Raw genomic sequence first — 12,610 nt, 5'->3', positions numbered from 1 at the left:
CTGTGTTCACAAGCTCAGCAGGCAACCCACCCAACCCTCTCAAGGCCCTTGGGGGAGAGAAACGGGCCACCAGGAGAACACTGCCCTTTCCCAGTCAGGGGAGAAGGAAAATGAAAGCTGGAACAACCCATTACCGAGATCTCTTTGCCTCGGTCAAGGAACCAGAGGACTCTCTGTACTGATCACAGAAGTAAAGTAAAATATGAAAACCTCAAAAACGAGTTCAAGTAAGAGTTTGGGACAATGGATATTCAAATACTCCTGGTAGCAGAAATTGGTATAACCTCTCTTTAAGGCAATCTGCCATCTGTATCAAGGCCCTCTGACAATTCCATTTCCAGGAATTTGCCCCAAACAACTAATGAAAGACATTCATCAATGAGTATTACAAGGCAATTTATAATAGAGATATTTATAACAGTAAAAATCTGGAAACAATCTAAATGTCCAACATTAAGAAATAAGAAACCATTAAAAACTGTAATGCAGTATTTATTGAGATGGGAATATGCTTCCAACACAATGTAAGCAACAGCGTCATTTAAAAAATATTTGGCATTATGAAAGACTCCAAGACAATAAAATGTTAACAATGGTGATTCCTGGGTGGTAAGATTATCAGTGAAAGTTTGAGAGAAAGAGGGTTTCTGTCATACCTTTCTGTGTTTTTCAAGATTTCTAAATTGATCATTGTTGGTTTCATTATTTACAAGACTGTCTTCAAAAAATAAAATCTAAAGTACAATGTCATGCAGATGTAAACATTGGATTCATGATCATTAATGCATCTAAGTTTACAGGACAAAACTTCACTCCTCTTGGCTGTTACCTAATATGCCCATTAAAGGGGGGATGGCAGGACCCTACACCTGAGAATCATGTCCAGAGAGCTGGTCCCAGTTCAGTCACTGCAGTTCACCTGGTTTTCATCATAACAGGAAGAATGAGGTCTGGGCTGAGAGAGCAGGTAAGGAATGTTTGAGTCTTTTAAGGGAGCCAGAAATTTTATTTGGACCTTTGTCTTGCTTCCCTTTCCAACCCAACAGAGAACATACTGGCCAGGGACTTTAATTCCCTCCAGGACAGAGTCATAGAAGCAAGACAGTCTCAATTTCCACGACTTTCTGCATAGTCTACTACTGGACAACCCAACTGAGGTAGAGATGGAGTCACCACAGTTAACACAGGAGACAAGACCCTAAGGTGTAACAGAAAGAAAAAAATAAAATTTCAGAGCTTATAAACCCGTAACCACACTCCCCTGCAGCATGAACAGGTGGCCATAGAGACAATCAGCAGGAACATCACTTTCATGAATGAAATTAACAACGATGATAGGCTATGAATTAATAGACAACAGAGAAGGATGACCCTATCACAAGTGGTTAACTGAAGCCTGGTGCCTCCATTTTAACTAACATCTTGGCAAGAAGTAATATAAATCTGGCCACATGAGAAATTCTCATGTGAGTATATGCATGGAATATCTCTGGAGGATGACAAAAATCAACTACCAGTAGTTAGCAGTGCAGATGGGAACCAGGAGGCAAAAGGACTTATGTGTAAAGGAGACTTTCTTTTCACTGGTTGCATGTTTGTTCCTCCTAAAGCCTGTGCCATGTGAACGTATTAAGTATTTTGAAATGAATAAATAGAACTCCTTGCCTAAAAACAAGCTGTACTCTAAAGCACAAACAGACTGCAGCTGCTTTTGTGATTTATGAGATTAGCAAAATTTGTATTAGTGGCTCTCATCCATTTAAGGCAATACCCGGATATGACTCTTTGGATGAGAAAAGGAAGCCTGCAGAGATGCTCTATAAAAAGGAGGGGGGTGATTTTTCTGAATATAACAAGAGTAAGAAGGATTTTGTGTTTCTGAGGGCAGCTCTGGAAAGAAAATAAGTGACGTTGGAAAGCAGAGAAAGTGGCTGGGAAAGAGGAGCACCTGGTCACATGCAGGAGGCCTGATCCTAATGAGAGGAATCTCCAGGGAGAAGGTCTCTAGGGCAAGGGGTACCCAGAATGCTACCCCCACGTGTCTCCTGCTGCGTCCAACAATTACCACCCTATCGCCCCCAACCCACTTTGAACTGGCATAATACACAGTAACATTGTGTTGGGCTTCAGAGAGATGAAGGGGGTGTCCCAAGTGGGGCCAGACAGGCTGCCAGGAGGGAGAACAGCAGATAGAGCAGAGAGGGTTAGAACAGGGAGCTGTGGTGAATCCAGGTGGAGAGCAAATACAGGGCGATATGCTCCCCCAAAGTCCATGGAAATAGTAAGGCAGGGCTGGGAAGAAACCTTCTACAGAAGGTGGGATGGGGATTCACAGTATTTCCTTTGGGTATGATGATCCCTGCGGCCTGGTGGGCTAGTGACATCTGTCACATTCCCGTCTATTTGGAAGGTAAGGTTATTATCTTCCTCGTCCCTTCTCCTCCTTCTCTCCCCTCCCCCATTTTTTTTAAAAGAGAAATTTGTTAAGCATCTAGGTCGTCTTTGAATATCTATGCAACTGAAGGTAGAGACCAGGGCCCAAGTAAGCTTGCATCTTCCTCTGACACTCAAGATAAATAGTGCCACCTCCCTTCGCCCCTGAGTTAGGTTAATAAGACCATCAAAGATGAGCCAATCCCAACATAACCATGTCAAGCCAGGGTTACTTTTCTCCACTGTGGTCTGTAACACCTTCTGACTTTATAAGTCCTAATATAAACCCCTCCATTAGACTTCATCCCTGCCCCAACCCAGCTATAATCCACACACTGACCACAACAGGGGTAAGAACAGGTTCCTGACCAGAAGGGATCACTCCTCAAACTCAACACTTACAGAAATCTGTCTCCTCAACAGCAACAAAAATTAATAAAAATCTTAACTCCTCTCCCTCTAAATTTATTCCACCGACCTCCTTCTCACAAAATGTTCCTGCCTCCAGGACCCGTCATTTCCTGTGATAAATCCTTTTAGATCCAGCCCCTCAGAGCCAAGAGCCCCTTCTCGCCACCAAGCTTGCTCGGTACACACACACCTCCCAGGATTCCAGCCCCTTCTTTGCCAAAGGGAGGCAGGGCCCGGAGCATGACAAAGATGGCTGTTTCCTCAGAGCTGGCAGCCCAGTCCCATGACCTGTGACTGCTGACATGTGCTCCCTCACAGGGCCCAGCCTCCTGAAACCCACGTCCGGGCTCCCAGTAGCAAAGCAGCCACCACCTGAGCCACAGAGCCCCAAGCCCCTGGAGGCCGGTCACATGGGAAGAACTCCTTCCGATGCCCCAAGGAACCCTTTGCCTGAGTCTGTCCTGGGGAGCTACTTAAGGGGCGCCCGTGTCTCAGGCGCTGTCCAGTCCAGGTTGTGTATTCTGTCCCCAATTTGGGTAGGGACCAAAAAACATCCTTTGTTTCTTTAGAGTCAGCGTTTGTTTGGCATCCTCTCATCACTCTATTACTTTGCAACTTTTCAGTTTCCACATCTCTCCAGAAGCACACAAACCCCTTGGGAGTCAGGAAGAGAAAGCACACAGCGCCCACTCTCTTGCAACACAACTCCCTGGAGACCATGCATCTCAGCTGTGAGTTCCTGAGCACCAGCCCAAGAAGCTCTGCTGGCTTAGCTTCAAGTCCCCTCTACCCTCTGGTGCCTTAAAGCCCTGAATTTTGTCCATCTTCCCTGGAATCCGTAATTCCCAAGTGTCCCGACTCAGAAGACACTCCGCAGCATGGAAGCAGGAAAGTACAGAAGCCCTGGGGTGGGATTCCAGCTCCTCACTTCTCCTTCCACCTTGAGACAGTTTGTTCCCTTCCCAGGACAGCATGGCTCTCAAGGGGACACTTAGGAAAAACCTCTGTGTGGAAACACCTCGTTAGGAAAAGCCAACACCCAGATCCCTGCCCATTTGTCCCACTGATACCTGCTTTCCAAGAACCTCCTAGCTCCCTCCCCGAAGCCCCCAAGCCAGTCGAAATTCAAAATCTTTTAGGAAGAAATGAAACAACTGTCTGTTTTCTCCATTGGAATAATACAGATGATCACACTTACCTTCTCTGCCAAGTTTGGAACAGTTGTTCAAGTTTCCCTCCCACCTACCCCATGCCAACAGTGTTGGAATTACTTTGAAATGCCATCTGGGAGAAATCATCATCGCAAATATTTAAAGTTCCAATTCATAAAAAGGCAAAGAAAAAAAAGCACACAAAAACACTCTACCTGGGATTTGGCAAATCTTTGGGCGATGGAGTTATCCAGGGAAGCATTCCTCAGCACCCCCAAAGCACTTGCTGGTTCTACCTCACTTTCTCCCCAAGAGTATTCTAACTCGTCTGCATGGACATCAGTGAGAAAGGAAAAGGACAAAGTGACACTGACGGCCCTCTCGTGACACATGTGAGACCGAGGATGCTCACGCTCGCTGCTTTTTCATCGGCGCAAAGGGGGAAGCAGAGAACCATGTGAAGCAGAGTCAAACCTTTAGGGTGCGGTTCCACAGGTCTCACAGCCCAGTGCCCTATGCAGAGCTGGGATGTCTGACTTTTATCTGCAGGCCGTTACCAGGGGGACTGGGCCTCCCAGGCCTGGTCTGCGTCTTGTGAAGGTTACATACCTCAGAAGGTTAAAGCTCAGATCAAGCCTCTTTGCAAAATGTCCACAGTCCCTGCCGAGGTGCTCTGGAATCTCTCTGCAGTCCTGGCCTATGTAGGACACCTGGAAATTAAATGGAACAGAAACAACTGTGGCCAACGGAAATCACCCAGCTGCTCACAACCCTGCGTCACTGATCCGATGATTGCTTCCGCAACTTGAAACACACTCTTCGCACACGAGAAGCTCCACGTGTGGCTGTCTTCCTGATCAAATCAGCTTTGGGGGCTTCAGGGACTCTGCCAACAGCTCCCCTTTGCTGGTACACTTAGCATGATGGAGACTAATCCCAGCACAATGGAAACTGGACTGAAATTGGCCTGATTCAGATGTCCCAAAAAAAACCCAACGTCAGAGCACGCTGGTATAATCACAGCAATCAGCCTCTTGCTCAGGGGCCTTCCCAGCAGCTGCCCCTCTGGCTCTCCTGCTTCCCCTCCTCTGCCCCCACCCTCCCCCAAATACCCTGTGATGCACATTATCTCATAAACGACAGAGCAGATGCACTTACCAGCATTCAACCTGCAGGGTGCTGGAACAAATAGGGTTGGACAAGAAAACCTCCCCAGACCGCCAATTCCATCCTATTTCCACCGTGTATAAAATGTCCTCCACACTCTGAACGAAGCTGACTCAAAGGCGACAGGGCAGCGATGGGTGGCCAAAGCTTCCAAGACCCTGTCCTCCAGGGATCCTTTGGCAATCAACCCCACTCTGCTTGCAGAGCTGTTCCCTCAGGCATTCTTTTACTTATTTTATTATTATTATTTTCATTATTATTATTTACCTAGAGTGCACCCAAACATTAAGAGGCTGAACTGAAATTTGATCCCGAAACTTCTGGCTGTGACAAGGTCAGAGGGCTTTCTCACTGTTCCAAGCACTGAGTTTTTGAAACTCACTTTTACAGATAGCACACTGCAGGAAGGACTGGCAACTAATTCCAAAACCAGTAAGACAAACCAGTGACCAGGTGGCCAGTGGGTCACAGTACATGACGCTTTCCCACTAGAGGACCCTACCTTCAATTGCTCAGCAGAAATTCGTGGCTGTAGCCTTGATCCTTTCCCCCTGCAAACCCTCATTCTTCTACACATACAGACAAGGATGTCTTGGAATGAGAGAGAGGTGTCCATGGGGGTGGGGAAGTTATGATTCCTAATTGAGAACAAGAATATGGTGGCCTTCTTGCATCCTCAGGTATTGGATTAAACTGTATGAATTACTAATATTTCGATCATTGTAGAACTACACAACAGTACTTTCATATGGCTCAATCTAATACAAGTCATGCTGCACCCTAGCACCCTCAATTTTTCAGGTCATCTCTCAACCCTGTCCTATCCAATGGGGGCCAATTGTTGACGATACAACATCGTGTATTCACTCTCCTTCAGTAACTTCATTCCTGGAGGAGACAAAGTGGGGATAAGGGACAGAAAAATAGCTGACTCCAATAAAATTATTTTGACTTTGGAAGATACAGGCTAGAAACTAAAGAGCTTTAAGTTCAATATGATAATCTCTCCCCTTTCTACACAAGACTCACCTTTCTTCAGAACTCCTTGTGTAACAAATTAAGTTCTGCTTCCAAGCAGAGATGGAAGTTATACACTAAGGAGAGACTGGAGAATCTAGGGATTTCCATCACTCAAATGTCCACTCCATTGGCAGCTTCTTCTGTATTATATGTTCACATTGGTCCCAAGGCCCAAGGTGCTCACCTGAAAACCCATCCCTTTCACCCAAAATGCACCACCATCTTGTACACATCAAAATCATTCAAGACCTCTGCTATATATGAAGCAGAGAGGCTGAGCTTTCAATGTAGGAACTGAGTTCTTTCCTCATAGGGTCATCAAGGGCTAAATTTAGTAGGGACTCAGTTAAAACCCCTCATGTTTTATACAGGGAAACTAAGACTCCAGAGGCCTGCCCACTATAATACATCTTTCTTAATGATAAGAGCCTGGACCACATCTTGCACCAGGAATAAGGACTTCCAACATGCAGGCCACGGAATTCTTAAATATCCACATGTGGATGTGGATTTTCTTCTTCAACAAAATCCAGTGGTGCATCTATCATCAAGTATCGGCTTCAAAATGAGTTTTCCTAGCTGAAAGGTCTAGAACTACCTCATGACACCGTGTGGAAGGCCCCAGAAGAGAGTCGGAGCCTGGGGAAAGAGGGATATTTGCTCCCCTTTTTCTTCTATAGGATTCCACTTCAGAGCAAACAAACACCAAGGACAGCTATCATCATGAAGCGTTTGGATCATTCACAACATGTCTAACCAGAATTCCATCAGCTTGTTTTATTCCATGGTCTTAACAGCGCAATATCCCAAGAGAACTAAACAAAGCACAGCTTGCTCCTATTCCACAGAGATGAAGACCAAGTCTCCAAAATTTTGTAAGAAAACCAACTTGATAAGCCATCTGCATGCTTAGACCACCCTCATGGTAAACTGGAAGCTTTTTGAGATGTGAGTTAAGTCAACCATGTTGAAGGGTTCAAATTGGCTGGAAAAGGCTTAAAAGCAGCAAGCAGTCACTGCCAGGCACTGCAACCAACACTCATAAGGAGGGGAGAAACTTATTTAAGAAGTGCTCCTGAGTGGAAGACATTACCTCTCAGGATGTCAGGAAACTTTCTGGAGCATGGGACCACCTAACATAAAACAGGAAGCCAGAAGAGCCAGATCAAAAACAGTTTGCATCTTCACCAAACAAGAGAAGGGATACAGAGCTTAATAGATCTTAAATGGCACAGAAGAGCCCATCCAAAATGAGAAGTCATTGCATTTAGTCAATTATCTTGATTTTGAGTGAACTGAAGAACAAAGTTTCGTACTTTTAGTTTGCCTACCTTATGTAATATGCACCCCAAGACTTCTACCCTGTGTGGAATTACAACAGAAAAGGACACCATTATCAGGGAAATGAAAGCATATCAAGTTCAAGACCCTTACAGAGAGGAACACCAGACGGAAAAATAAGAAAGTCTTGGCGGGATACCCAGATGTACACACAGCCAGCTCCTCTGAGCAGAAGCTGCAGAAAATTACCAAACTGCATAACACTGAGGGTTTCTCTTTGCAGTTGGGATGGTCTGGCTCCTGATCTTTCCCGTAGTAGTCAGACTGAGAGATTATTTAGGATGCCTGCCCCCACCCAGGGGTGAGGGATTCTTAATTTTAAGTTCACAGTACTGGAAGCTCTGTGAGAGTAGAAACAGCTCTGGGCATGAGTTTGGGTCCCTGTGCTGCTACTTACTAGCTGTATTATCTTGGATGGGTCATAATCTCATGGAGTCTGTTCCTCTTCTATAAACTAGTTAAACACGAACCACCTCCAAAGGTGTTAAGAATAATGTAACTACTAACATTTATTAAAAGCTTACCACCTGGCTCTTAACTAGTCAACCCTGATTAAACAGCCCCATGAGTTACATATTACCCTATAATGAGAGTTAAAATTGAGGAATGAGATAAGTTAACATATTTAAAGTATACAGCCCTGTCCTGGGCACCTAGTGGCCACTGGGTAAATAGTTATTGAACCAGACCAATATCCCTGTGGCAGGGGTTTCTTATTCCAATGTCTCTCGGGTATGAGATTTCAGTACCCAAATTTCAAGTTTGCATTTATACCTGCAGTTGTATGAATACCCCTACTTTAATTATCCTAACCTAGTGGAAAAGGAAGATTGAGGCTTTCGTACTGAATATAAATGATGCGTTCAAGCCAAAAGAAGACCAAATGGAGTCAGATCCATGTTAAAAGATTTTACAGAGAAAAGTGAAGGGAGGACCACCTCATCCCCCAGCGTGTGGTGTTACAGGTCTGTGCAACTCCTCAAACCCAGGGTGATGGCCGTCAGCCTACAGCAGCACTGAAAGCAGTGACCGAGTTTCAGCAGAACATCATCCATCTCATTAAATTGTTTAATTTTATGGGTGTTATGGTTTTCATCTCTTTTTTTTTTTTTTTTTTTTTTTTTGCGGTACGCGGGCCTCTCACTGTTGTGGCCTCTCCCGCTGCGGAGCACAGGCTCCGGACGCGCAGGCTCAGCGGCCATGGCTCATGGGCCCAGCCGCTCCGCGGCATGTGGGATCCTCCCGGACCAGGGCACGAACCCGTATCCCCCACATCGACAGGCAGACTCTCAACCACTGCGCCACCAGGGAAGCCCGGTTTTCATCTTTACACTTAAGCCATCCCTTTATTTGGGGCTTATAAGTCTCTAAATATGAACTTAGAAAAAGTTCTATCTGGTTTTATGTTTGTATACTTAAGCAATATTGTAATAAAAACAGTAATACTGTGGACTCACGGCAAGTGGGGGTTTTCCCCCCTTTATAAGGATCCCAAGTTTGAGAAGTACCATGTGATACACATTCAAGGTGCTATATCTTATAATGGCTGCAAGGGGGAGAATGCTAAAAAGACCCTAACCCCAGGGCCACCACTCAGATTCACTGATCTAGGAGGTTTAGAATACGGGGCACTAATGACCCAACGGCATTTTCCCCAACCTGCCTGCTCCACTCCTCCCCTGGCAGCTCCATCTGTTTAGAACTGTCCCCAAGGGCCCAAAATGCCTCACCCACAGGTCAGTGAATGCCCTAGGGCAGTTTGGGATGTGCTAAAATCAAGGGGCGCAAAAAAAAAAAAATCAAGTTTGGGAAACGGGAAGAGAAAGGGAAAGGGAGGCACAGGAAGGGGCAGCCCCACTGCCAAGTCTTCCATGAAGCTGCAAGAAGCTACACCCAGAGAACCCTGGGTCTGAAATGCAGAGACCTAGATTCTGGTGGGTCAGGGACGCTGCTTGGGCAGAGGGCCTCTCCTCCAGCCCTTCCCTCAGCAGCCTTGTTAACTCCCAGAAAGCCCCTTTTCCCTGCCAGCTAAATAAGATGCATCATTTCAACCTCCTTCCCAGGCTGGTACCTCCCTGTTCTGCTCCCTTCTGAACTCTGAGGAGGGGAAACATTCCCTTAGCCCAAAAGTAACCTCAAAATCTAATTCTGCCTGACACTACCTGCCTTAGGCGATCCAAAGGGAAAGCCTCAACACCTCAGAACCATTTCTCTAGGGTGTGCAGGGAAAGGTGGGAAGGAGGAGGGCTAGCTTAATCAGTTTAAAAGGGACACGTGGCTTCTCCAGCAAGTAAGAGGCACCTGGCCCCCATAGTGGCTGAGTCCATCCCTCCAGCAATGACTAAACAACACCTAAGCCTTCACTACAGGGCTGACAGCAAGTAGAGCTGGGTGTCTATCACCTCGGGTTGAAACTGGAGTGTTGCCATTCCCCGTGGATGCCTGTTAAAGAAATCAGGGCCGAAATAAAACTGGAGAACTGTAGCCTTCTACCCACCTATGATTAGAGGCCTACGGTCAGAAGCCGGAGCAAGTCTGCAGTAGAACCCCCCAACCCAGCGCCTGCAGGGATGCGTCATGATTTTCACTGTCTTTCACAGATTCCTTCCTCCGTGGGGTGGGGGGGAACCCATAGCTACAATTTATATTCTACAACTGCATTGGTGTACAGACAAATATATTAAAACGTTTCTTTAACCAAGGTTCTTTTTTTTCCTTCTGGTTATGAAAGAATTAAAACTTTTTTGTGGGCCCGGGAAAGTACCTGGGCTGTGCGTACTACCCACTCGGCGTGATGGAGAGCTCCGCGGGCTGGCCCCTGGTCAGTGAGCGCTGGGGCTGAAGGGGACCCGGGCGACCTAGGGGCCTTCCCCCCTCCTCCCACCCAGGAGGTGTGCCAGGCGCAAAACCGAGCCTGTGCCTGTGCTCACCAAACTCGGGTAGACCTGGGCATGGAGCCACTCCCCACCTGCCGACGCAGCCCACTGCAGTGAGGCAGGGAGCCCCGTCTAACCTCGGGACGCCGCTCGCCCCAGGGCTCCCTCCCCCGACCGACTGTGCCGAGGCGGGGGCGGGGTGGCCCCAGCGGACTTACTTGAGCTCCACTGACCACAAGCCCAGCCATGGCGACAGGGCGGGCGCGCTGTACCGAGTGCGGAGCGCGGAGCCGAAGCGCGGCGGCGGCGGCGGGCAGCTCGGGCAGGCTGTTAGTTCCGCACTGGGTGGTCAGCTGACCCGGCGGAAGCCCGAGGCGCGGGCCGGGCGTCGGAACCTCGGCTCAGCTGTGCGCCCGCCGCACGCCCTGGGCCGGGCCTCGCACAGGTGAGCCTCGTTCAGCGCCCTGCGCGCCGCAACAAGTGCCCGCAGCGCCCGCGCCCGACTCACTGGCGAGACCGCCGGGTTTCCCCGTGCCCCGCCCCCGGGCGCCCCAGGACCCTACGGCTCAGGAAGGGTCAGGGCAACAGGAATAGCGGCCCCCATCTCATGCCCAGAGCCCTGGCGCGTTGGTAGGGGCGCACTGGGGGATGGGGGAGCAGGGAGGTCTCCCATCACGGGCTCCCCATCGCAGCCGTTAGCCAGGGGCGTGTGGAGAGCCAGGACTGTCCTCCATGTCACAATCCGGATTACATAACTGTCCTCAACTGCAGGAAGGAGGGGCATATTGGTGGGAACTCCTGTCCCCGCCTTTGAGGGGAAGAAGGGAGTTGAGAGATTGAAAGGACACCCGATGGGGTGGGGTTTCCATTTGCATGGGGAGCAGGAGGGAATTGAATTTTTCTATAAATAAACCACTGGCTCAGCTAATAGCACCCCACTTGACAGGAATATGCCCTGGGAAGAAGAGCTGAATGATGTCCCCAAATTTCAGGCGTCCCTTATTCTCTCTTCTCACAGGGAAATGTTAAATGTGAGGCTGGAAGTCGTCCATGGGGTCAGCTCCCCACACACACCTTTGCCTCATTTGGAAGTGAGGGGTAGCCACTGCTGCCTCCTGTCTGGGTGAAGTTAGGCCCGGAATATGGGTAAATGGAAGCTCATGCCTGTTCTCAACTGAAAGGACCCTAATTTTCTCCGTATTTTTGCCTTCATACCTCCAGCACCAGGATACACAAAGCTATCACCAGAATCCAATTCAATGTCACATTATCAGCCATCCCTTATTGCAGCTGAGAGGCAGCCCGGCCTTAACTAGCCTTTCCATCCTGCTCCCTTCATACCAATGGGTATAGGCACCATTCAAATAGAGAAGGGAAAACTGGGTCCTCACACACCAGGCTCCGGGTCTCACAGGCATTCCAGGTACCTCAACTCAGTAGGCCTATCGATGATTGTAGCTCCCCATTTCCATCAAAGGGGGTGTTCACAGGACTTTTCATTGGTCCCTGTGTCTAAACAGCACTTAGAAGGTCCTGGTTGTGCAGCTGACGGTGATGATTACGATAATGGTTCAGCGTTTTGTGGCCATCATGGTTACCTCTCAGGCCTGGTGCCAACGCACTGTAACGTGAGCCTGTATTGTCATCATTCTGATGAGTGCGGTTGACCTCTGAGGGTTGACCCGCCTGCCCTTCTCTCTGCTGGGAGGAGCTACACAGCAAAGTGGAGCTGTAAGAACACAGACTTGGCTGTGTTTACCTTGGTGGGTTCCAGGAAATGCTTGCAACAAAAGGCCCCACAGGCCAAAAAAGAAAGCTTGCCCTCCAGAGATAAGGGGGATCAAAGGGAATCTTCTGAGGCCTCCTGCCCCCCACCCCCCACCATCCCCCCACCCCCCCGCCAGCGCCTCAGGCTCCTCCCTCATTCTCTGCTGGATGCACCCTCTCTGGTCCATTGTCCACTTTTGTTTGCCTTTCCTGCCTGAAAAGGAGGAAGTGATACTCTACCGTCCCCGGGGAACTTTCCCCTTGGCCTTTCTAGATGGGCTTTGACCCGAAGGAGAGAACATGTGGAAATAAACTGAAACCTACTCAGAGATGAAACTGCAACCCCACCCCTTCCCCCTACCAGGAGGAGGGTGCTCGAGGTCATCTCATCCATGCCCCTGCCTCCATACACGGCTGTGTCTTCTGAGCATAGAAGGTCTGTTC

The 12,610-nt window shown here is 48.3% G+C and overlaps 1 protein-coding gene across 1 annotated transcript in view; it reads right to left on the bottom strand.

Moving 5' to 3' along the window:
- Positions 1–10,647, bottom strand: part of LRMDA (leucine rich melanocyte differentiation associated) — a gene marked incomplete at both ends in the record, with an annotated part of 1,106,223 nt that extends 1,095,576 nt beyond the window's left edge. Inside the window, 2 exons of the mRNA XM_079700945.1 lie at positions 4,605–4,705; positions 10,618–10,647. Of these exons, the coding sequence (XP_079557071.1) occupies positions 4,605–4,705; positions 10,618–10,647 (131 nt within the window). The remainder of the gene's footprint in view (positions 1–4,604; positions 4,706–10,617) is intronic.
- Between the last annotated feature and the right edge of the window lie 1,963 nt (positions 10,648–12,610).

The sequence above is a fragment of the Hyperoodon ampullatus genome, assembly GCF_949752795.1.
Source record: "Hyperoodon ampullatus genome assembly, chromosome: 1".
In the NCBI taxonomy this organism is placed as follows: domain Eukaryota; kingdom Metazoa; phylum Chordata; class Mammalia; order Artiodactyla; family Ziphiidae; genus Hyperoodon; species Hyperoodon ampullatus.
Note: the sequence above shows the minus strand (reverse complement) of the source record. Positions and strands in the feature narration are given on the sequence as shown.